General features: G+C 43.2%; 1 protein-coding gene and 1 pseudogene across 2 annotated transcripts in view; one reads left to right on the forward strand and one right to left on the reverse strand.

Annotated features, from left to right (window-relative positions):
- LOC306769276 (tripartite motif-containing protein 16-like) overlaps positions 1 to 23,327 on the forward strand; it is a gene marked incomplete at both ends in the record, with an annotated part of 45,106 nt that overhangs the window by 14,018 nt on the left and 7,761 nt on the right. The window contains 2 exons of the mRNA XM_079257842.1: positions 15,624 to 16,087; positions 18,169 to 18,608. Of these exons, the coding sequence (XP_079113968.1) occupies positions 15,624 to 16,087; positions 18,169 to 18,608 (904 nt within the window). The remainder of the gene's footprint in view (positions 1 to 15,623; positions 16,088 to 18,168; positions 18,609 to 23,327) is intronic.
- On the reverse strand, positions 688 to 12,595 carry LOC306768986 (annotated as a pseudogene). The gene is made up of 4 exons: positions 11,034 to 12,595; positions 7,488 to 8,099; positions 2,451 to 2,531; positions 688 to 2,351 (listed from the first exon to the last, which is right to left on the reverse strand). The product of its transcript is annotated as an uncharacterized misc_RNA (transcript).

The raw sequence follows: 23,327 nt of genomic DNA on the forward strand, positions 1-23,327 counted from the left end.
ACTTTATTCATCCCTGAGGGGCATTTTGAAGGCAAAGAGCAAATAAGCTACAGATACAGATAAAAGCTAAAAGCACAAAGAAAATTCAACATAAAGGAAATCTTAAACAAAATGAAATATTAAACAAGGTAAAGGTCCTGGTTGACTTATTGAGTTCAAGAGGAAAACTGCCTTGGGGACAAAGGTAGCTGTTCTTCTCTGGGTTTTGTGGGCTGGACAGTGGAGCCTGTGACCAGATGGCAGCAGCTCAAAAGCTGGAAAGTGAGTGTGTGGGGTCCTTGAGAATGCGACCAATACAGTACAGGACTTGAACTTAACCGGTAACCCGTGATCTTTTGCAGCTGTTTTAGCTATGACTCTTTAACTCTATGACTCATGACTAAAAAATACTGTATCCAACCACAAACGTATGTTTATTTAAAACAGGCCAGAATAATGTTCCAGAGACAAGAGTCTCATTGAGTCAGAGTAAAATAAAAGCTGTCCATTTTTACAGTTTTATTTTGATAAACTTCAAATCTCTGACACAAAAGTCTGACACAACTTTCTCATGTGGTTCATTTTCACAAAACTTTTACAATATTTTAGATGTTATGACTCTTAAAAAAGAAAAAGACAGAAGTAAAACATCATGATGTTCAAACAAGACTGAACACAACCTGCTTGAAGCTGCAGTGGTTTTCTCTTTTACTCTTTAATGAACTGAGCAGTGGATCCAGGCAGTAAAAACTTCAATCCAGCATGTAGTGGCTGAGTGAATGTGGTCTGGACCTCTGTGGAGGAGAGTCATGGTTTCAGAGACGCTGTAGAAAGACAGAAAACCTGCTCTGTGATCCAGATACACTCCTACTCTGGAGGAAGGAGGACCTGAGACTGACGTTTGGACTTCGTTGTAAGCAAATATGTAACTGTTTGCATTACATCGTAACGACCAAGATTTCTTGTTGAATCCAAATAAACATTCACGTGAGTTTCCCTCTCTTTTGATATTATTGTAGGCTACTGATACACAAACTCCTCCTCTCCACTCCACCTCCCAGTAACAACGTCCCATCATACTCTCTCTTGCTCAGGACTTGATAATAAGATGTGAATCTGTCTGGATGACGAGAATAAAGATTGTTGTTTTTCCATAGCTGTTGCTTTTCTATTTCCGTCAGATAATAACAGATATGTGTGTACTGTGTTTGGATCCAGTGTGATTTTTGTTGCATATTTCAGGAAGTCAGCTCTGCTCTTTGGTTCTGGTTCAGACAGTAAAACATCCACATCAGTGAGGGCCAGTGAGATGTTTGTCCATGTCTCTGTCAGGATCTCCTGTAGGTTTATCTCTGGTCTCTGACACAGCTGCTGTCACATCCTCAAAGTATCTGAGAGGACGAATATGATGCTGGATGAGTGTGTAGACTGACTGAGTGCTGACAGTGAGGTGTAGTTGTGTAGAAACTGGCTGTGATCCTCTGTGTGTGAGAGCTGCTCCAGCTCGCCGTCTTTCCTCTTCAGCTCAGTGATCTCCTGCTCCAGCTTCTCCTGAGCTCTTTGACTCGACTCACTTCAGTTTCCTGCTGGGATCTGATCTGCTGCTTCACATCAGAGCTTCTTTTCTGGAGGAGACGGATCAGCTGAGTGAGATCTTCTCACTGTCCTCCCACTGCTTCATCAGCGGAGACATTGATGGCCTCCACCCTCCTGTTGAAGCAGCTTCACATCTTTCTCTACTCCTGGATTCTCTGCTGGATTTCTTGTCGACTCACCTCCAGCTCTTTCTGCTTCTCAGCTCTTTCTGCTGCAGCTGGAACCGTTTCATGATCTTTATGTTCATCCAATGAGCAGAGATAACAGATACTCTGCTGATCAGTACGACAGAAAATCTTCATCACCTCATCATGACGAGAACAGATGAGCTGCTGGAGATTCCTGGAGGGGTCCACCAGCTTGTGTTTCTGTAAATGGTGGAGCATCATAATGAGGCTGGAGGTGTTTCTCACAGTAAGAGGCTCGACATACCAGACAGGACTTGCTGGCTTTCAGCTTCCTCTCAGTACAGACATCACAGGCCACATCTTCTGGTCCAGCATAGCAGTGATCATATGGAGCAGCTTGGAGGTCCAGTCTTCTTCAGCTCCTCCACTAACGCTGCTAACATGATGTTTTTCTCCAGGACAGGTCTCAGAATCAATATTTTCCTGCACTGAGGACAGCAGTGGATTCCTCTCCGATCCTCTTCATCCCAGTGGGTTTTAATACAGTCCATACAGTAGCTGTGTCCACAGGGAATAGTCACAGGATCTTTCAGTAGATTCCCACAGATGGAACAAGAGAATTTTTCTGAATCCAATCCAAACTCTTTTCTGAGCCATTTTACCTCTCCACAACAGTCAGTGTCTCAACAGTTTCACTTCTTTAAAAACCAAGTCTCAGAGCCAAACCAAAGTCCTCCTCTTCCTCACTCTGTCTTGTCAGCTCTGTTTGCAGCACAGAGATCACACTGAACCCTCAACTGGCAGATATGTGGATCGTGGGGGAGGAACCTAAAACCAGTCCAACATAAGGGAGTGGCAGTCAGTGGTGTTTTCATGCAGGTAAATAAGGCAGTTGCAGTAAACATGAAGCTTTTCCCTACTGCTTCAACTTCATGTTTATGTTAAATCAACAAACAACTATTTCTTTGTGTTTTTATAAAATGCTTAAAGGAAGATAATAATAATAAAATATTTATTATTAATGTTGTGAAAAGAACATACATTTTGCTGTATTTTATTTCTACTATTGATTCCATTATTTTGCAGTGACATCAGTCAAGTAAGGTGAATGTTGTTTCTAGACATCTTCATTTGCCTTGCAAATCTTTACACAAATACCTAAGTAAATACACATATGCTGACACAGAACTCTCATTGTTTCATTAGACTTCATTGTGACCTCCTGTTTTAAGATTTTTCAATCTTTTTCTTCAGTTTTCACATTAGGGCAATCTGTGAACTGCATGTCTAATTCAGGATATCTGTGTGTAATTTATATCTGTAGATGACAGTAGAGCTTCATCCCTATACATACTGTACTGGTCTCCAGCATGTATTATCAGGATGTAAAGTGATGTTGTGTCAGGGTGCTTCAGGTGCCACCATGATCAGGTCCTGACAAAACTTACCGCGATCTTGCAGAGCCCTTGGATAAAAGCAAACTACATGGTGACACATGTAAGTCAAGTGGGTTCAGGAAGACAGGCAACACACACCAACCTCCACAGCTGAGGCAGACTGGGGTGGTGGTTGCCCTTTTTAAGAAGGGGGAACGGAGGGTGGCGTTCCAATTACAGTGGGATCACACTCCTCAGCCTCCCTGGAAAGGTCTATTCAGGGGGTCTTGGAGAGGAGGGTCTGTCGAAAAGTCGAACTTCGGATTGAGGAGGAGCAGTGTGGTATTTGTCCTGTTCGTGGAACATTTGACCAGCCCTGTACCTTATTTTGGGTCCTGAAGGGGACATGGGATTTTGCATATCCAGTCTACATGTGCTTTGTTGACAGTCTAGTCTACACATATTTCCTATGGAGGCTATGGATGGTGGAGGGAGTTTGCCGAACTCCTCCCACACTAAGCCGCATTGCGCTTAGCCTGTTGGTACCTATCAGCTGCCTCCAGAGTCCCACAGGCCAAGAAAGCTCGATAGGACTCTTTCTTTGGCTTGATGGCATCCCTCACTGCTGGTGTCCACCACAAGTTCTGGGATTACCGAAATAACAGGCACCAATGACCTTACGGCCACAGCTCTGACTGGCCGCCTCAACAACAGAGTCATGGAACACAGCCCCCCAATGTCCCCCCACCTCACTCGGGACATGGTTGAAGCTCTGCTGAACGTGGGAGTTGAAGCTCACTCTAACAGGGGTCTCTGCCCTCACAACACATTTGATCCTGCCAGATCTGACCGGCTTCCTCCCCCACCACCTGAGTTAACTCACCACCAGGTGGTGATCAGTTGACAGCTCCCCCCCCCTGCACCTGAGTGTCCAAGGCATGTGGCTGCAGGTCCAATGATATGACGACAAAATTGGTCATCGTAGTGTGGCCCAGGGAGTCCTGATGCCAGGTGTACATATGGACACTCTGATGTTCGAACAAGGTTTTCAGTATGGACAAACCATGACGTGCACAGAAATCCAATGGCAAAATACCATTTAGGTTCAAATGGGGGGACAATGCCGCCCACTCACTCTCCTCCAGGTCTAACTGTCATTGCCCAGGTAAGCATTAAAGTCCCCAGGCAGACCAATGGAGTCCCCAGAAAGAGAACCCTCCAACACTCCCTCCAACTACACTTTTCTCCACCAAGCAAAACCTAAATGTACAGGCACCAAGCCGGGGTCTAATGACACAGCAAACACCTGCTTGGCGCCTCTCACCATGAGCAACTCCAGAGTGGAAGAAGGTCCGGCCACTCTCGAGGGTACTGGTTCCAGAGCCTAAGCCATGTGTCGAGGTGAGTGCAACTATATCTAGCCAGAACCGCTCACCCTCACACACAAGCTCAGGCTCCTTCCCCACAAGAAAGGTGACATTTGATGTCCCTAGAGCCAATTTCTGTAGTTGGGGATTGGACCGCCAGGGTCCCCACCCCTTGCTGCCACCCAGCTCACACTGCACCCGACCCCTACAGCTCCTCCCACAGATGGTGAGCCCACAGGAGGTGGGGTCCATGTAGCCCTTTCGGGCTGAGCCCAACCGGGCCCCACCGACAAAGGCCTGGCCACCAGACGCTCATGCCCCACCCTAGGCCTGGCTCCAGAAGGGGGCCCTGGTGACCCACATCCGGGCAAGGGAACGTTTTTGCCGATGGTCGTTGTCATCATAGGGGTCTTTGAGATGCACTAAGTATTTGAGATGCCTAGACACCCGTTTGCCATGGGTGACCCTACCAGGGCCATCAGCTCTGTTGTTAGATAAGTGGATCATGTGGTAGTAACCTAAAACCAGTCCAAGCTGAAGGGAGTGGCAGTTAGTGGTATTTTCATGCAGGTAAATGAAGCAGCTGCAGTAAACACAAAGCTTTTGTCACCTGCTTCAACTTCATATTCATGTTGAATCAACAAATAGTTATTTATTTCTGCTTTTGAAAGAATAATAATATATTACATCATATTTATAGAAATAATAAAATCCATCCATTTTCGTAACCACTTAATCCAATTCAGGGGCATGAGAACGCTGGAGCCTATCCCAGCAGTCACTGGGTGAGAGGCAGATACACCCTGGACAGACCACCAGTCCACCAAAGGGCCAACACAGGAGGACAAACAACCGTTCACGCTCACAATCATTCCTGGGAACAGTTTACAAGGATCACTTATATGTAAATAACTTCTTTTGCGGCCAAATTTATTATCTAAGGGTTTAAAAGATGCAGTCGACTCTGTTTCAAACAGACTGAAACTTGGAATAATAAACAGAAATCCAGAAAAAAGCCAGTGTTATTCAGTCTCCCCCTATAACTCCAGTTTAAGAGGATGACATGCTGAATGTTGCAGGTCTTGAGCTTTGCTGTGATATTGCATTTTGCTACCATCTAGTGTTTATCTGATGCTACTGCAGTTAAATAATACAGAATATCTTGACATTAATATGTCAACTTCATAAAAATAAAATTTCATAATTCTTCATTTTTTGCATTCTCATGAGGAAAAAATGTGTCTGCAAAAGTAAAAATTCCAAACCTGCAACCTGTGAAACTCCAGAAACAATACTTTGATCTAAAACTGGATGTTAAATGACCAAAATCTTTCTACTTTATTTGATATTGTTTTTGATTGTGTTTCTATCATCTTACTCATTTTAAATCCAACCCACTCCACAAAATAACAAAATGAAAAAGATTCACCCCTTTTTCTACGTCTATATAAATATACCATATATATATATATATATATATATATATATATATATATATATATATATATATATATATATATATATATATATTCGTATATATACATATATATATGTATATATATATATATATATATATATATATATATATATATATATATATATATATATATATATATATTGAAGCTGCAGTATTGGCAACAGAATCTGGCAGGTTTTTGCAATACAGCGCTTTACCTGCCTCAGTCATTACGCAATTTCCAGTTTCCACATTCTATTAGAAAGATGGGTCTTTGCTGGTGATGAGACACTTTCATCTGTAAAAGATTACCAACATAACCGAATTAATTGCATTTGGATTTGTTTTATGTACTGTCAGAAATGAGGACCCGTGTGGTGAAAATGTCGGCCACATGCACAAAACATGACAATGGAATCACCTCAGTCTAATTTTTTTGTTTTTTGCACCTTTTCAATGGCAGTTTAATCATTTATTTCAATCATTCATAAAAAAAAATCTGAGAAAACATTATTTTCTCGAACATAATTATTGGGGTGCACATCAGCTTAGTGGTCAGCACGGGGTCCTTACAGCAAGAAGGTTGCTGGTTTGGGCCTTGGCTGGGGGGAGGTTTATACAGTGGCCTTTCTATGTGGAGTTTGCATGTTATCCACGTGTATGCTTGGCTTCTCTTTGGGTACTCCGGCTTTCTCCCACCATCCAAAGACATATATTTACCTATTTACCTATTAGGTAAACTCTAAACTCTAAGTTGTTTGTCCTTCTCTGTTGGTCCTGTGATGGACTGGAAACCTGTCCAGGGTGTGCCTGCTTCTCGTCCAATACTGTTGGGATGATTGCCTGTGACTCTGTGCCTGAGAAAATGAATGAATGAACTTAAATATCACATGGATGGGTGGTGATTAGAGTCTTAGATATGTCAAAGACCAGCAACAAAATTGATATGATGTCATCAGTAGTATTGACGTTGTTTTAGACATTTTCTCTGATGACTTTTGTGGCCAAAACTACCCCTTGGAACCCTATTAAAACTACTTACATCTGACTGTTATTACAGTTTGAAGTCATTCATTCTTTATTGTCAGCATTTCATTTAGAAAAGGTAGTGATATTGGATATTTTTTCTGGATTCCATTTGATTCAACTGGTTTCTCATGACAAAATTATGCAGGAAATCCTGATGTGTTTGACAGTCATATTGTGGAATCATTGGACCACTAGGTGGTGCTAAGACAGATTTCTTTGCATGTGTGTTTGAAATTATTTCTGATTATCAAAAAGTAAATTTAGATGTTGATGGAAAATTATAATTTTCCACATACAAATAGACAAAAACATATGTTGGTGTTTCCTGGTGGTCTCACAGCTCCATAACCTGACTGACAAAAATACCAGGTAATATTGTTATAGCAAACACTCTTGGAGCAACTTAAACACATCCTCAGTGTTGTATTACAGGTTCATTGGGTGTTTCGGTTTCACAACAGACACCCTCGCCTAGGTGACCCAACCAGGGTTGATCAAGCCCCGGCTTGTGTCTAAGTAGCCTGTAGCCACGCCCCCCCCCCCCCCCCACACACACTTGATACGCAGCCATCTCGACACATTCTCTGCTGCGTCTGTGATGTTTTTGATGGCTTTCTTCTTCTGCAGCCCATTTACTCCTAACAACTTGAGGGCCCTAGTGAAGGACTGGCCAGCAAACCCTTTGCACCTGACCTCAATGGGGTTACACTGGGTCCTCCATCCCCTACTCCAATATTTGCTTGCCAGCTCCTCATAGTTGGCCCTCTTGCTCTCAAAGGCCTCTTCCATCCTGTCTTCCCAGGGCACAGTCAGCTCCAGCAAGAACACTTGTTTTGTTGTTTCAGTCACCAGAACTATGTCTGGCCAGAGTGTGGTCTCAATGATGTTCTCTGGGAACTTTGGCTGTCTCCCTTGGTCAACCTTAAGCTGACAATCCTGAGCTGATGCCAACAGTCCCCATGATTGGCTCTGGTGCTGCTGTGGCTTCTCCCCAGCCCTAAAAAAGGCAAAGACTTGCTTTGTTGGGTTTTGGCATTTGCTGGTGGAAATCCCTTCACTGATGATCTCTGATATGACCCGTAGAACTTGGTAGTGCGTTCCGGCAGTATTGCACCACTTCAAGTGCTCGTGGGCAACAGCACAGAATGTGCTCCAGTGATCCAACTTTCTGGCAGAGGGGCACAGTGGAGACTCAGCCAGGCCCCAGCAAAAGAAAGGACTTGGAAGGACTTGGGAGTACATCTTACTCTGACTGAACTTTAACTGGTGTGGCTCAAATCTTCATAACTCTGTCCAGGATATCCTCCCTTCAACTACCTCTTCCCATCGGGTCCATGCATCCTGCTGCTGCCAACCTACTATCTGACTGCAGCAGGCTTCCTCCACCCCTGACCAAACCTCCTCTTGGATCAGCTGTTGCCTCTCCTTTCCTGGGGACTGATTGTATTTAGGCATTGGAATGCTTCCAAGACCTGCCCGTCCTGATGCCACTCTTCCCACCAGCTCATGGTGTTATAGCAGTGCTTCAGCTTGACTAACTGCCTGATGTGCATTCCACTTTCTGCCGGTTCTCACTTCAATGCCTGTTGAGGAGACAGTGTTTTTGCTGGAGTCTCCATACAGCAGCACCTCCATTGCTCAGGTAACCATAAACTACTCCATCAGACTACTGAAGGGAAGTTTAAGCTTGTTGTTCTTCTCATACAAGGCAATGCTGCTGAGGCTTTGTGGTAAGTCTAACCACTTCCAGAGGAACAAGTGACATTCCTCTTAAACCACTCTATGGTGGTCATTTTCACATCGTAGACCATCAGCGGTCTCAAAACCCAGACTTGTCCACCACTGTTTATCAGGTTTCCAATGACTATGGTGTTGTTTGGAACATTGCGGCATCCTTCGAGGTACCATCATAGCTCTTTCCCAGGCTCTTTGCTGGCTTCTCTCTCATAGATGGAATCTGAACGCCTCCTATTGAGAAGCAAAACTGGTCTGACACCTTACCGTTTCTCACAACCAGGGTCCTGGACTTGGCTGACTTAAAGTCCATCCATGCCAAGCTGATAAGACACTTCCAAATACTGGAGTTGGTGAGGGGGCCTTAACATTCCACCTTTGCTGACTTCACCAACATATTCATGGCTAAGGAAAACAACGTTCGTATTTCTGTAAGAATGCCCTTCTCCAGCCAATGAAATGCAGATGTTACTGTTCCAGTGGTAACTCTCAAACTGAAAAGGCTGTAATTGTCCAATATGAGGTCCCTAATCTTGGCTGGAATGTGGCGTCGTTCAAGTGAGGTTTCCACCAGCCTGTGTGGAATAGATCCAAAGGCATTGGAGAGATCGAGCCAGAAGACTGCCAAGTCTACTTTCCCTTCTCATGGCTCCTGGATCAGCTGGGTGACAACTCCTGTATGCTTGATGCATCCTGGAAACCGTTGGTACACCTCCTTTCTGCACAGAGGTGTCGAAATAGATGTTCTTCAAGAGGAACTCTGTCATGCGCCGGCTGAAAATTAGTTTTCCCCCAACACTGAAGAGTGAGATGATCCTGAGATCCACCTCTCCTGACTTCGCCAACATATTCATGGCTAAGAAAAACAATGTTATCTGTGATAATGCCCTTCTCCTGCCGATGAAATGCAGATGTTACCGTTCCAGTGGTAACTCTCAAACTGAAATGGCTGAGAGTTACCAGCCAAGATTAGGGACCTCCAATATGAGGTCCCTAATCTTGGCTGGAATGTGGTGTCATTCAAGTGAGGTTTCCACCAGCTTGTGTGTCATAGATCAGTAGGCACTGGCAAGATCGAGCCAGAAGACTGTCAGGTCTCCTTCACTTTCATGTGCCTCCTGGATCAGCTGGGTGACAACTTCTGTATGCTAAATGCATCCTGGAAACTTTTGTACACCTCCTTTCTGCTCAGAGGTGTTGATGTAGGTGTTCCTCAAGAGGAACAACATAATGCACCGCCTAACAACTCTGAAAAATGTTTTGCCTTGGACACGGAGGAGTGAGATGATCCTGAAATGTTCAATGAACCTCAGCTTTCCTCTTTTGGAATCCAGACACCCTCTGCACCACTCCACTGCTAAGCCATCTTCTCCCTTGTCCAGATGATCTTTAGGATTGACCATAGTCGACGTAAGAATTTTGGACATCTCATATAAACGACGTATGGCACTCCACTGGGACCTGGGGCTGAGTTGTTTCTAGCAGCTTTCACGACCTCCACAACTTCTTTCCAAGTTGGCTCTCTGATGTTAAATGCTGAGGTGGGTTCTGATGGGTTTATCAAGGTTCTGAACGGGCAAAGATGATTTTTTTTCTTGCACTGTCTCTGTAGGTGGTGCTGAGGTACTTGTTCACCTCATCTTCTATTCAGTTAAAGTGGCTGCTTCTTTTCTGCCCAAGGATCTTCTTTGTGAAGCTGAAGGGGTTTCAGATGAAGGTTGCATGTTTCCTAGACCTGAAGACCACCATGAAAACAGGATGGAAAACAGGAGCTGCATCATGTTGAAGCAGATCGTTGAGAACCTTCTTGGTTCTGGTTCTGCTTGACGTTTCCTCCTGTATGAAATTACCTCTTTGGATTGGGATCAGAGGATAACTAAAATACCTCTAATACAGATGATAATATTCTGGTTGTACTTGATAACAACTGAACATGAAAGTGAAAAAATACTTAAAAACAAAAAATATGTTGTCAATTTACTGATAAATTTTATTTTATTTTTACACCAGAACATTGGTTGAAATGATATAATTACACTTAATTAAAATAACTGTATCCAACTAAACATATGTTTATTTAAAACAGGCCAGAATAATGTTCCAGAGATAAGAGTCTCATTGAGTCAGAGTAAAATAAAAGCTGTCCATGTTTACACTGTTTTATTTTGATAAACTTCAAATCTAAATGAAAAAAAGTCTGACACAACTTTCTAACGTGATTCATTTTCACAAAACTTTACAATATTTTAGATGTTATGACTCTTAAAAAATCGTAAAGAATAATAAATAATCTTAAAAGTAAAAACATCATGATGTTCAAACAAGACCAAACACAACCTGCATAAAGCTGCAGCAGTTTCTAATTTACACTTTAATGAACTGAGCAGTGGATCCATAGTTGAAAAATGAAACTCCAGCATGTAGCGGCTGAGTGAATGTGGTCTGGACTCTGTGGAGGAGAGTCATGGTTTCAGAGACGCTGTAGAAAGACAGAAAACCTGCTCTGTGATCCAGATACACTCCTACTCTGGAGGAAGGAGGACCTGAGACATCAGTTTGTTCTGTGTTGTGATAAAATGTGTAATTAGTTGTGTCACATCGTAGCGACCAAGATTTCTTGTTCCACCCAAACAAAGATTTATCGCAGTCTTCTTTTCTGTTGATATTCTTGTAGGAGACTGCTACATAAACTGCTCCTCCTCTCCACTCTACCTCCCAGTAAAAACGTCCAGTCAGATTCTCTTTGCTGAGGACCTGATAACAATAAGATAGTCTGTCTGGATGACGAGAATATGACTGTTGTAGAATCATTAATGTTGCTTTTCTGTTTCCATCTGATAGTAGCAGATGTTTGTTTGCTGTGTTTGGATCCAGTGTGATTTCTGTTGAGCATTGTAGGAAGTCAGCTCTGCTCTTTGGTTCTGGTTCAGACAGTAAAACATCCACATCAGTGAGTGCCAGTGAGATGTTTGTCCATGTCTCTGTCAGGATGTCCTGTAGTTTATCTCTGGTCTCTGACACAGCTGCTGTCACATCCTCAAAGTATCTGAGAGGACGAATATTGATGCTGGATGAGTGTGTAGACTGACTGAGTGCTGACAGTGAGGGGTAGTTGTGTAGAAACTGGTTGTGATCCTCTGAGTGTGAGAGCTGCTCCAGCTCGCCGTCTTTCCTCTTCAGCTCAGTGATCTCCTGCTCCAGCTTCTCCTGAAGCTCTTTGACTCGACTCACTTCAGTTTCCTGCTGGGATCTGATCTGCTGCTTCACATCAGAGCTTCTTTTCTGGATGAGACGGATCAGCTGAGTGAAGATCTTCTCACTGTCCTCCACTGCTTTATCAGCGGAGACATTGATGGCCTCCACCTCCTGTTGAAGCAGCTTCACATCTTTCTCTCCGTCCTGGATTCTCTGCTGGATTTCTTGTCGACTCACCTCCAGATCCTTCTGCTTCTCAGCTCTTTCTGCTGCAGCTGAGACTGTTTCATGACCTTTATGTTCATCCAATAAGCAGAGATAACAGATACTCTGCTGATCAGTACGACAGAAAATCTTCATCACCTCATCATGACGAGAACAGATGAGCTGCTGGAGATTCTTGGAGGGGTCCACCAGCTTGTGTTTCTTCAACTGAGCCACATGATAATGAGGTTGGAGGTGTTTCTCACAGTAAGAAACCAAACAAACCAGACAGGACTTGATGGCTTTCAGCTTCCTCCCAGTACAGACATCACAGGCCACATCTTCAGGTCCAGCATAGCAGTGATCAGCTGGAGCAGCTTGGAGTCCAGTCTTCTTCATCTCCTCCACTAACTCTGCTAACATGATGTTTTTCTCCAGGACAGGTCTCGGTAAGAAAGTTTTCCTGCACTGAGGACAGCTGTGGATTCCTCTCTGATCCTCTCCATCCCAGTGGGTTTTAATACAGTCCATACAGTAGCTGTGTCCACAGGGAATAGTCACAGGATCTTTCAGGAGATCCAGACAGATGGAACAAGATAATTTTGCAAAATCCATCTGATATTTTGCTGTTAGTTTCTTACTACTTTACAAGAGTCCCTTCTTCCTATAATCTCAGGAACCAGAAGAACTTCCTCATACCTTAAGTAGTTTGACTTGTCTGTGTGCAGCTCAGAAATTAGACAAATCCCTAAACTGTTAGATCAGTGAAAGAGGAGGGACCAGTAAATAGACCAATCAAACTGAACTCTGTGTTGTAGAAACAGGAGGAGTTTGTTTATTCCAGGAAATGAAGCAGGTGGCATCAACATTAATTTTCACTTCGCTTTATTGTGTTTTGTCTCTGAAAACTAACAAAAGTCAAAGTTTTGTTTTTCAGTAAATATTTTCATCTATGTCTGATTGCCTTTTTGTCTGAATGTGTCCAAATGAAACAGGATACACATAGCAGAGTTTGAAACCCCCACCATCATGATACATTGGTTCTTACTCCCCTCCAGAGGTGATCTTGTGGTACCACAGATAAACAAAACAGAACCAGGGCATTCTGCTAATTTTAAGGACCTTTTTCTGATTTTAATTCACTCCAACATGCTCTGTTGGTGTTAGACATTAAGAAACACAGGTTTATTTTTTCTCCTCCTCCCTCCGCCGCCACCTTATCATGGTGGAGGGGTTTGTGTGTTCTGAAGATCCTAGCAGCAATGTTGTCACGGGCTTTATGCCCCTGGTAGGGTCACCCATGGCAAACAGTTGTCTTGGGTAGGGACCAGACTTAGTGCATCTCAAAAACCCATATGATGACAACGACCATCGGCAAAAACGTTCCCTTGCCCGGATGTGGGTCACCAGGGCCCCTTCTGGAGCCAGGCCTAGGGTGGGGCGCGAGCGTCTGGTGACCCGGCCTTTGCCCGGTGGGGCCCAGTCGGGCTCAGCCCGAAAGGGATACATGGGCCTCACCTCCTGTGGGCTCACCATCTGCGGGAGGAGCCATAGGGGTTGGGTGCAATGTGAGCTGGGCAGCAGCAAGAGGCAGGGATCCAATCCTCGGCTGCAGAAACTGGATCTAGGGATGTGGAATGTCACCTTTCTTGTGGCGAAGGAGCCTGAGCTTGTGTGTGAGGGAGAGTGGTTCTGGCTAGATATAGTTGCACTCACCTTAACACATGGCTTAGGCTCTGGAACCAGTACCCTCGAGAGGAGCCGGACCTCCTTCCACTCTGGAGTTGCTCATGGTGAGAGGCGCCAAGCAGGTGTGTGCCGTGTCATTAGACCCTGGCTTGGTGCCTGTACATTTTGGTTTAGCTCAGTGGAGAAAAGAATAGTTGGAGGGAGTGTTGGAGGGTTCTCTTTCTGGTTGTTCTGCCTGGGGACTTTAATGCTCACCTGGGCAATGACAGTTAGACCTGGAGGAGAGTGAGTGGGTGGCATTGTCCCCCCATTTGAACCTAAATGGTATTTTGTCATTGGACTTCTGTGCACATCATGGTTTGTCCATACTGAACACCTTGTTCGAACATAAGAGTGTCCATATGTACACCTGGCATCAGGACTCCCTGGGCCGCAGTATGATGACCAATTTTATCGTCATATACTTGGACCTGCAGCCACATGCCTTGGACACTCAGGTGCAGAGGGGGGGGGGAGCTGTCAACTGATCACCACCTGGTGGTGAGTTAACTCAGGTGGTGGGGGAGGAAGCCGGTCAGATCTGGCAAGATCAAATGTGTTGTGAGGGCAGAGACCGCTATCAGAGTGAGCTTCAACTCCCACGTTCAGCAGAGCTTCAACCATGTCCCGAGTGAGGTAGGGGACATTGGGGGGCTGTGTTCCATGACTCTTTTGTTGAGGCGGCCAGTCAGAGCTGTGGCCGTAAGGTCGTTGGTGCCTGTTATTTTGGTAATCCCAGAACTTGTGGTGAACACCAGCAGTGAGGGATGCCATCAAGCCAAAGAAAGAGTCCTATCGAGCTTTCTTGGCCTGTGGGACTCTGGAGGCAGCTGATAGGTACCAACAGGCTAAGCACAATGCGGCTTAGTGTGGGAGGAGTTCGGCGAACTCCCTCCACCGTCCATAGCCTCCATAGGAAATATGTGTAGACTAGACTGTCAACAAAGCACATGCAGACTGGATATGCAAAATCCCATGTCCCCTTCAGGACCCCAAATAAGGTACAGGGCTGGTCAAATGTTCCACGAACAGGACAAATACCACACTGCTCCTCCTCCTCAATCCGAAGTTCGACTTTTCGACAGACCCTCCTCTCCAAGACCCCTGAATAGACCTTTCCAGGGAGGCTGAGGAGTGTGATCCCACTGTAATTGGAACGCACCCTCCGATCCCCCTACTTAAAAAGGGCGACCACCACCCCAGTCTGCCTCAGCTGTGGAGGTTGGTGTGTGTTGCCTGTCTTCCTGAACCCACTTGACTTTCATGTGTCACCGTGTAGTTTGCTATTATCCAAGGGCTCTGCAAGATCTCGGTAAGTTTTGTCAGGACCTGATCATGGTGGCACCTGAAGCACCCTGACACAACATCACTTTACATCCTGATAATACATGCTGGAGACCAGTACAGTATGTATAGGGATGAAGCTCTACTGTCATCTGCAGATATAAATTACACACAGATATCCTGAATTAGACATGCAGTTCAAAGATTGCCCTAATGTGAAAACTGAAGAAAAAGACTGAAAAATCTTAAAACAGGAAGTCACAATGAAGTTTAATGAAACAATGAGAGGTCTGTGTCAGCATATGTGTATTTACTTAGGTATTTGTGTAAAGATTTGAAAGGCAAATGAAGATGTCTTGAAGCAACATTCACCTTACTGGACTGATGTCACTGCAAAATAATGGAATCAATAGTAGAAATAAAATACAGTAAAATGTTTTTTCTTTTCATAATATTATTAATACATATTTTATTAGTCTTCCTTTAAACATTTCTGAAATATTCAACAGAAATCACACTGGATCCAAACACAGCAAACAAACATCTGCTACTATCTGGTGGAAACAGAAAAGTAACATTATTGGAGGAGGCACAGTCATATTCTAGTCATCCAGACAGACGCTTTTATTGTTGTCAGGTCCTCAGCAAAGATAATCTGACTGGACGTTGTTACTGGGAGGTAGAGTGGAGAGAAGGAGCAGTTTATGTAGCAGTGTCCTACAAGAATATCGAAAGAAAAGAAGACTCCAATAAATCTTTCTTTGGGTGGAACAAAAAATCTTGGTCATTACGATGTGACACAAATAATTACAGATTTTATCACAACCAAGTCCAAACTGATGTCTCAGGTCCTCCTTCCTCCAGAGTAGGAGTGTATCTGGATCACAGAGCAGGTTTTCTGTCTTTCTACAGCGTCTCTGAAACCATGACTCTCCTCCACAGAGTCCAGACCACATTCACTCAGCCGCTACATGCTGGAGTTTCATTTTTCAGCAGTGGATCCACTGCTATGTTCATTTAACTGTGAAAGAGAAACTACTGCAGGTTATTGCAGGTTGTGTTTAGTCTTGTTTTAACATTATGATGTTTTAACTCCTATCTTTTTTTTAAAGAGTCATAACATCTGAAATATTGTAAAGTTTTGTGAAAATGACTCACATGGGAAAGTTGTGTCAGACTTTTTTCATTTAGATTTGAAGTTTATCAAAATAAAACAGTGTAAACATGGACAGCTTTTATTTTACTCTGACTCAATGAAACTCCTGTCTTTGGAACAATTTTCTGGTCTGTTTAAAATAATTACATTTGTGGTTGCATACAGTTATTTTAATTAAATGTAAGATAAATTTTATATTCAATGTTTATTGATTCATTTATTTGTGATGAATATGTGAGCGTTGAGAATCAGACATGGTGTTTTGGTGGAAAAAGGAAATAAAATTGATCTTTAAATTGAAAGCATATTCTTTGTTTTTAATTCTTATTTCACTTTCATGTTCAGTTATTATCAAGTACAACCAGAATATCCTCATTATTATCATCAGTATTAGAGGTATTTTAGTAATCCTCTGATCCCAATCCAAAGAGTTAAACAGGAGGAAAGGTCCAGCAGAACCAGAACCAAGAAGGTTCTCAACTATCTGCTTTAAGAGGATTCAACTCCTGTTTTCCATCTTACAAACACAAATCCTTCCTTATTCCTCTCTCACTTCATTAATAAACTGCTGATGACACCAAATCATCTTTTATCCTCCAATAACTTTCCTCACTTGCTTCCTTGAAGCTCTGCAGGCTCATCAGTTAGGTGAAATGTGGTTCCCAGTAAATTGAATTTGTCAGGTTTCATGGTGGTTTTGAGGGCAAGAAAACATGCAGCCTTCATCTCAAACCCCTTTAGCTTCACAAAGAAGATCCTTGGGCAGAAAAGAAGCAGCCACCTTAACTACACAGAAGATGAGGTAAACAAGTACCTCAGCACCACCTACTGGGACAGTGCAAGAAAAAAACATCTTAGCTCATGCAAAACCTTGATTAACCCATCAAAACCCACCTCAGCACTTAACATCAGAGAGCCAACTTGGAAAGAAGTTGTGGAGGTCGTCAAAGCTGCTAGAAACAACTCAGCCCCAGGTCCCGGTGGAGTGCCATACGTCGTTTATATGAGATGTCCAAAATTCTTAAGGCAACTATGGTCCATCCTAAAGGTCATCTGGAGTAGGTGGTTTAGCAGTGGAGTGGTGCAGAGGGTGTCTGGATTCCAAAGGAGGAAAACTCAAGGACTGTTGTGCAGTTCAGGACAGTCTCATTCCTCAGTGTTGAGGGCAAAGATTTTTTGGTGTTGTTCACCAGCACATGACAGAGTTCCTCTTGAGGAACCCCTATATCTACACCTCTGTGCAAAAGGACTTGTCATGTAAGTTCCAGGATGCATTGAGCATACAGGAGTTGTCCCCCAACTGATCTGGGATGCACGAGAAGCCAAAGGAAACCTGGCAATCCTCTGGCTCGATCTTGCAAATGCCTACAGATATATTCCACACTAGCTGGTGGAAAACTCACTTGAATGACACCACATTCCAGCCAAAACTAAGTCTCAAACTAAAGCCGTTTTAGTTTGAGACTTACCACTGGAATGGTAAGATCTCCATTTCATCGGCTGGAGAAGGGCATTATCGCCGGATGTACTATTTCAGGGATGTTTTCCTTAGCCTGTTGGTGAAGTCAGCAGAGGTGGAATGCTGAGGCCCCCTCACCAACTCTGGTATTCAGCAGCGTCTCATCAGGTGGGCATGGATGGACTTTAAGCCAACCAACTCCAGGTCCCTGGTCGTGAGGAAGGGTAAAATGTAAGACTTGTTTTGCTTTTCAATTGGAGGTGTTCAAATTCCATCTATGAGAGAGAAGCCAGTGAAGAGCCTTGGAAGGATATATGAAGGTACCTTGAAGGATGCTGCAATGCTCCAATCAACATCATAGGAATTAGATACCTGGTTAACAGTGGTGGACAAGTGTGGGATACCAGGCAAGTATTAAGCCTGGGTTTACCAGTATGGCATTTTGCCATGACTCATCTGGCCACTGCTGGTCTACAGTGTGCCAGTGACCACCATTGAGTGCCTTGAGAAGAAGGTCACCCGCTTCCTACTCCAGCTTCTGGCTTCATGTAGCCTCAGTAGCATTGCCTTATATGGAGAGAACAAGCCTAAAATGCCCTTCAGTAATCTGATGGAGGAGTTTATGCTTACCCAAGCAAAGGAGGTTCTGCTGTATAGGGACTCTAGTGACAACAAAGTCTCCTCAGCAGCCACTGAAGTGAAACCCGGCGGGAGGTGGAATGCCCATGAGGCAGTTAGTCAAGCTGAAGCCCGGCTGCAACATTGCAAGCTGGGGGAAACAGTAGCATCCGGACGGGCAGGTCTTGGAAGCATTCCAAGGTCTAAATACAATCAGTCCCAAGGAAAGGAGAGGCAAAAGCTGATCCAAGAGGAGGTCTGGGCAGGATTGGAGGAAGCCTGCTGCACTTGGATAGCAGGTATGTGTGCATGGACCCAATTGGAAGAGGTAGTTGACCGGAGGATATCCTGGACAGAGTTATGGAGATCTAAGCCACACCAGATCAAATTCCTCATTTAGTCGGTGTATGATGTACTCCCAAGTCCGTCCAATCTCTTTTGCTGGGGCTTGGCCGACTCCACTGGGCTCCCTCTGCCAGAAAGCTAGATCGCTGAAGCACATTCTGTGCTGTTGCTCACAAGCAGTTGGAGAGGGGTGATACCACTGGCGCAAAAACCAAAAGCTGCGGGTCATATCAGAGCTCATCAGTGCAGGGATTTTCACCAGCAAACGCCAACACCCAAAAAGGCAAGTCATTGCCTTTGTTGAGGTTCGGGAGAAGCCACAGGAACACCGGAGCTAATCAGGGGGACTGTTGCCATCAGTTGCTACCAGCTCTGGACTGGCAGCTGAAGGTCGACCTAGGGAGACAGCTCAAGTTCCCAGAGAACATCACTGAGACCACACTCTGGCCAGACATCTCTGGTGTCTGGCCAGAGTGTGGTCCAGTCAGGTTGTACACAACTACCCCTCACTGTCAGCACTCAGTCAGTCTACACACTCATCCAGCATCAATATTCGTCCTCTCAGATACTTTGAGGATGTGACAGCAGCTGTGTCAGAGACCAGAGATAAACTACAGGACATCCTGACAGAGACATGGACAAACATCTCACTGGCCCTCACTGATGTGGATGTTTTACTGTCTGAACCAGAACCAAAGAGCAGAGCTGGATTCTTAAAATATTTAAGAAAAATCACACTGGATCCAAACACAGCAAATTCACATCTTATATTATCTGAGGGAAATAAAAAAGCAACACTTATGGAGGAAGAACAACCCTTAATCCAGAAAGATTTACTCCATGGTGGCAGGTCCTGAGCAGAGAGAGTCTGACTGGACGTTGTTACTGGGAGGTGGAGTAGAGAGGAAGAGTTCATGTAGTAGTTGCTTACAAGAACAACACCAGAGCAGGAAACTCACATGAATGTTTATATGGCTTCAACAACAAATCACAAGTCATTGCGATATGACACAAATAGTTTCACATTTTATCACAACAAAGTCCATATTACAGTCTCAGGTCCTCCTTCCTCCAGAGTAGGAGTGTATCTGGATCACAGAGCAGGTTTTCTGTCTTTCTACAGCATCTCTGAAACCATGACTCTCCTCCACAGAATCCGGCCCTTATTAACTCAGCCGCTAAATGCTGGACTTCGGGTGTCCAACTTTGATAGCAACACTGCTGAATTCATTCAAGCCAAATTGAAAAGTTTGGTAAAATTTTCATCTTTGTTTGGTCTTGTTTTCCTTTTGTTTTACATTTCACATAGACATTTTAGGTACATTCAGTAATCATTATCTTAATGGTTAGATCTAAGTAGTAATCTGTAATTCTTAAGTCAGTCTCCGGGTTTGAATTTCAAACCCCTAAAATCGATTTAAATTTTCAAAATACAAATTCAGAGTTCACTTTCTTCCCCTTTTTAACCATCTGATTTTACTTAAGATTTCTGCTTTAAATCATAATTCATCCTGGAGTACGAGTTTTTCTTCAGTAGGAGGGTTTCTCAAAATTTGCTGTCAAATTTTGAGAAATATAATATTATAATATTATTATAATAAAAAAATAATATTAAGTTGTTCACTGCATTGCTTAATCTAACTTCTCTGTGCAGCAAAACTTACAGTATTGTGGTGCTTAGGAAGGTTACAATGAACAGAATCCACTGGTGCTGGTTGTGTTTGTTGCAGTACCACTAAATGATTAGTAGATAGCAGCAAAGGTCCATGCAGAAATGAAGGCAAAGGATTTAAATTCTACCATACAAAAAAGCTGGTGAAATGTTTTTATTTGAGTCATAAGGACTACATTAAAATCTTAAAATTGACTTCAAATGCTTTTAGGACCCTTGATGTTATCCAGTTAGTTACAAAAAGATAACACATTTCCTGAGATGGAAGGGAGTAATAAATAAGCACACATGGAAATACCAAATTCAACAGTAAAGAGAATCGGTTCCAAAGTTTGAGACATGTTCACTTGCATCAGTAAGAGAACTTCATTACCCACAATGCATATGGGTCAAGAATGCTCTTTTCTGTGGTTTTTTTGGTGCAACGTTAGTAATTAAAAGAACAAAGTGGAGTAGAGTTGGAAGATTTTCTCTGTAACTTGTGTATTCAGTGTTCTGTAAAGTTGACATTCAACTGTAAGCCTGAGTCTTGTCCTGTTTGATGCAGTTCACTCTTACTGCAATAACAGAGACTGCTGTGATACTCATCATTGTTTAGTGGTAAAATGGTGCTACAAAGCGCACGAACACATTCTTGTTTTTCTCACAGAGAAGAAGAAAAGTTACCGTGCAAAGAAGTAAAAAACCATACAGTCAGCATCCAGACCGATTTATTAATGTATCTCAAGTCCTGAGTAAGAATCAGCTGACTGGATGTTGTTACTGGGAGGTGGAAAGAAGCAGCAGTGTTGGAGTTGCTATTGCTAACAAGATATGGCTGCCAAAGCGTGCAAAGTGTTGACAAAAGGTACAACTGGTACCATAAAAATCAGAATTTGTCACCAACTTGGTGAGAAATGCTGACTATGGTCATGTCGGTGCCTCATCACGGAGGTGAAACCAATCTACTAAAACCCTCCAAAAATCACATATCCTCACTATTTTTTAAGTTTGTCATAGTTGTCTTGTCTTATATTTAGAACTTTATAACTGTGTATAGAAAGAAAATTTAAAAATCAGAATTTACCAATATCTTGTAGAGACAAGCTGATTTTGGGCGTTCAAATGCCTTGTCAGAGCACTGACAACCAAAAACCACTGTATTCTCCTTATTTATGAAAACGGTGACAGTTTTCAAGACTTTAATTGAATTTTAAATATTATTACAGTATTATAGATGGATATCAAGACCAGCATTTGTATAGATAATATCAATATCGGAATCAATCCAGGTAACACTAGTGGCAGCAGCGCACTGCACAATCTGCCAGTAAAACAAAAGATGATTTGTGAACCCAGCACCTAATTCATTTAGCTTTGACATGCTATTTGCAAGATGAAGGTAAGCTTTGGGATAATAGCTGCCAGCTTAACAAGACTAAAAGCAAGCCAATCAAAATTTAGGGCCATGCAGTGCCATGTTTAGTTATTAGTGGACTGTGCTGGTGTGAATGCACCTTTAGAAAATCTTTGGACCAAAAGTAATGCAGAGGAAGGTGCACTGTTGTGAAAATGTGGAACTATAAGATCTTAAAGATCCACCTGTGCTGTGTCGTGAAGCGTTTTATATGAGAGTAGAAGGAAAGTGAAGCGTCTCCTGCTTCCTCTTTGCTTTCAACAAGTAGAAAGCAAATGAATATGTGTGGCTCTGCAGAGAAAAGTGCATGCATAGCTGTTGTATCATGTCAGTAAAAGGAAGAGGAGGATTTTTTGATACAGGTTTTGTCATCTGAAGTGCCACCTAATAACTATTAGATGGAAACAAAAACCAGTAGTGAAATCAAGTAAAGCCTGCAGATTCTGCATTGGAAGCATTTTGTTTTTTTTTACATATTTATTAGTCAAACATTCAAAGTGAAAAATGCTTAAACCTTCATAAAAATTAATGTTGAATAATCAAATGAACAGTGAAAGATTTTGTAACACTGTACTGTTCAGTTATTTAGATTTAAACTGTTAATTTGACTATTATTCTTTTAAATTGGCTGAAATTTTACCACCAAAATCCTTCAAAATATTTATTTTCCTTCTTTTTTGTTTTTTGGGTCAGCTACATTTGACACCAACTGAGGAAAGTAAACTTGTCTGGGCAGGACAGCGACCCACTGATAAAGAGTTTTGTGACAGAAATGTAAATACATTATTCAAAAGAAATTTCAAAACAAATCAGGCTGTTTTTCAGATGGAAGTTGTCACAACCATCAGGTTAAAGACCAACTCCTATTGTTCTTTTGAGCTTTTTGAAAATGTTCTCAGTTGTATTTAAATTGTGATTATGAAGTTTTTTCGCCGAAACCACAAAACCTGAGCTATTTTTTGGACTCATTAGCAAACCTTCTCTAAATTGTGGGTGGAGTCAGCGCAGCTCAGTGTCCTCACCACTCACCCGTTCTCAGTGAAGACCCCCCTCCCAGTCACCACGAGTCCCCAACTCTAACAAAGGCAATGACTTGCCTTGTTGGGTTTTGGCATTTGCTGGTGAATATCCATTCACTTATGATCTCTGATATGGCTTGGGAGTACATCATACACAGACTGAATGAGAAACTTGATCTGGTGTGGCTCAAATCTTCATAACTCTGTTCAGGATATCCTCCTGTCAACTATCTCTTTCAATTGGGTTCATGCACCCTGCTGCCGCAAACCTACAATCAGACTGCAACAGGTTTCCTCCACCCCTGTCCGAACCTCCTCTTGGATCAGCTGTTGTATATATATATATATATATATATATATATATCCATCCATCCATCCATCTTCTGCCGCCTATCCGGGGTCGGGTCGCGGGGGCAGCAGCCTAAGCAGGGAAGCCCAGACTTCCCTCTCCCCAGCCACATTTGCCAACTCTGCGGGGGGGATCCCGAGGCGTTCCCAGGCCAGCTGAGAGATGTAATCCCTCCAGCGTGTCCTGGGTCTTCCCCGGGGTCTCCTCCCAGAGGGACGTACCTGGAACACCTCACCA

Source organism: Telmatherina bonti, assembly GCF_933228915.1.
Source record: "Telmatherina bonti genome assembly, chromosome: 18".
Taxonomy (NCBI): Eukaryota; Metazoa; Chordata; class Actinopteri; order Atheriniformes; family Telmatherinidae; genus Telmatherina; species Telmatherina bonti.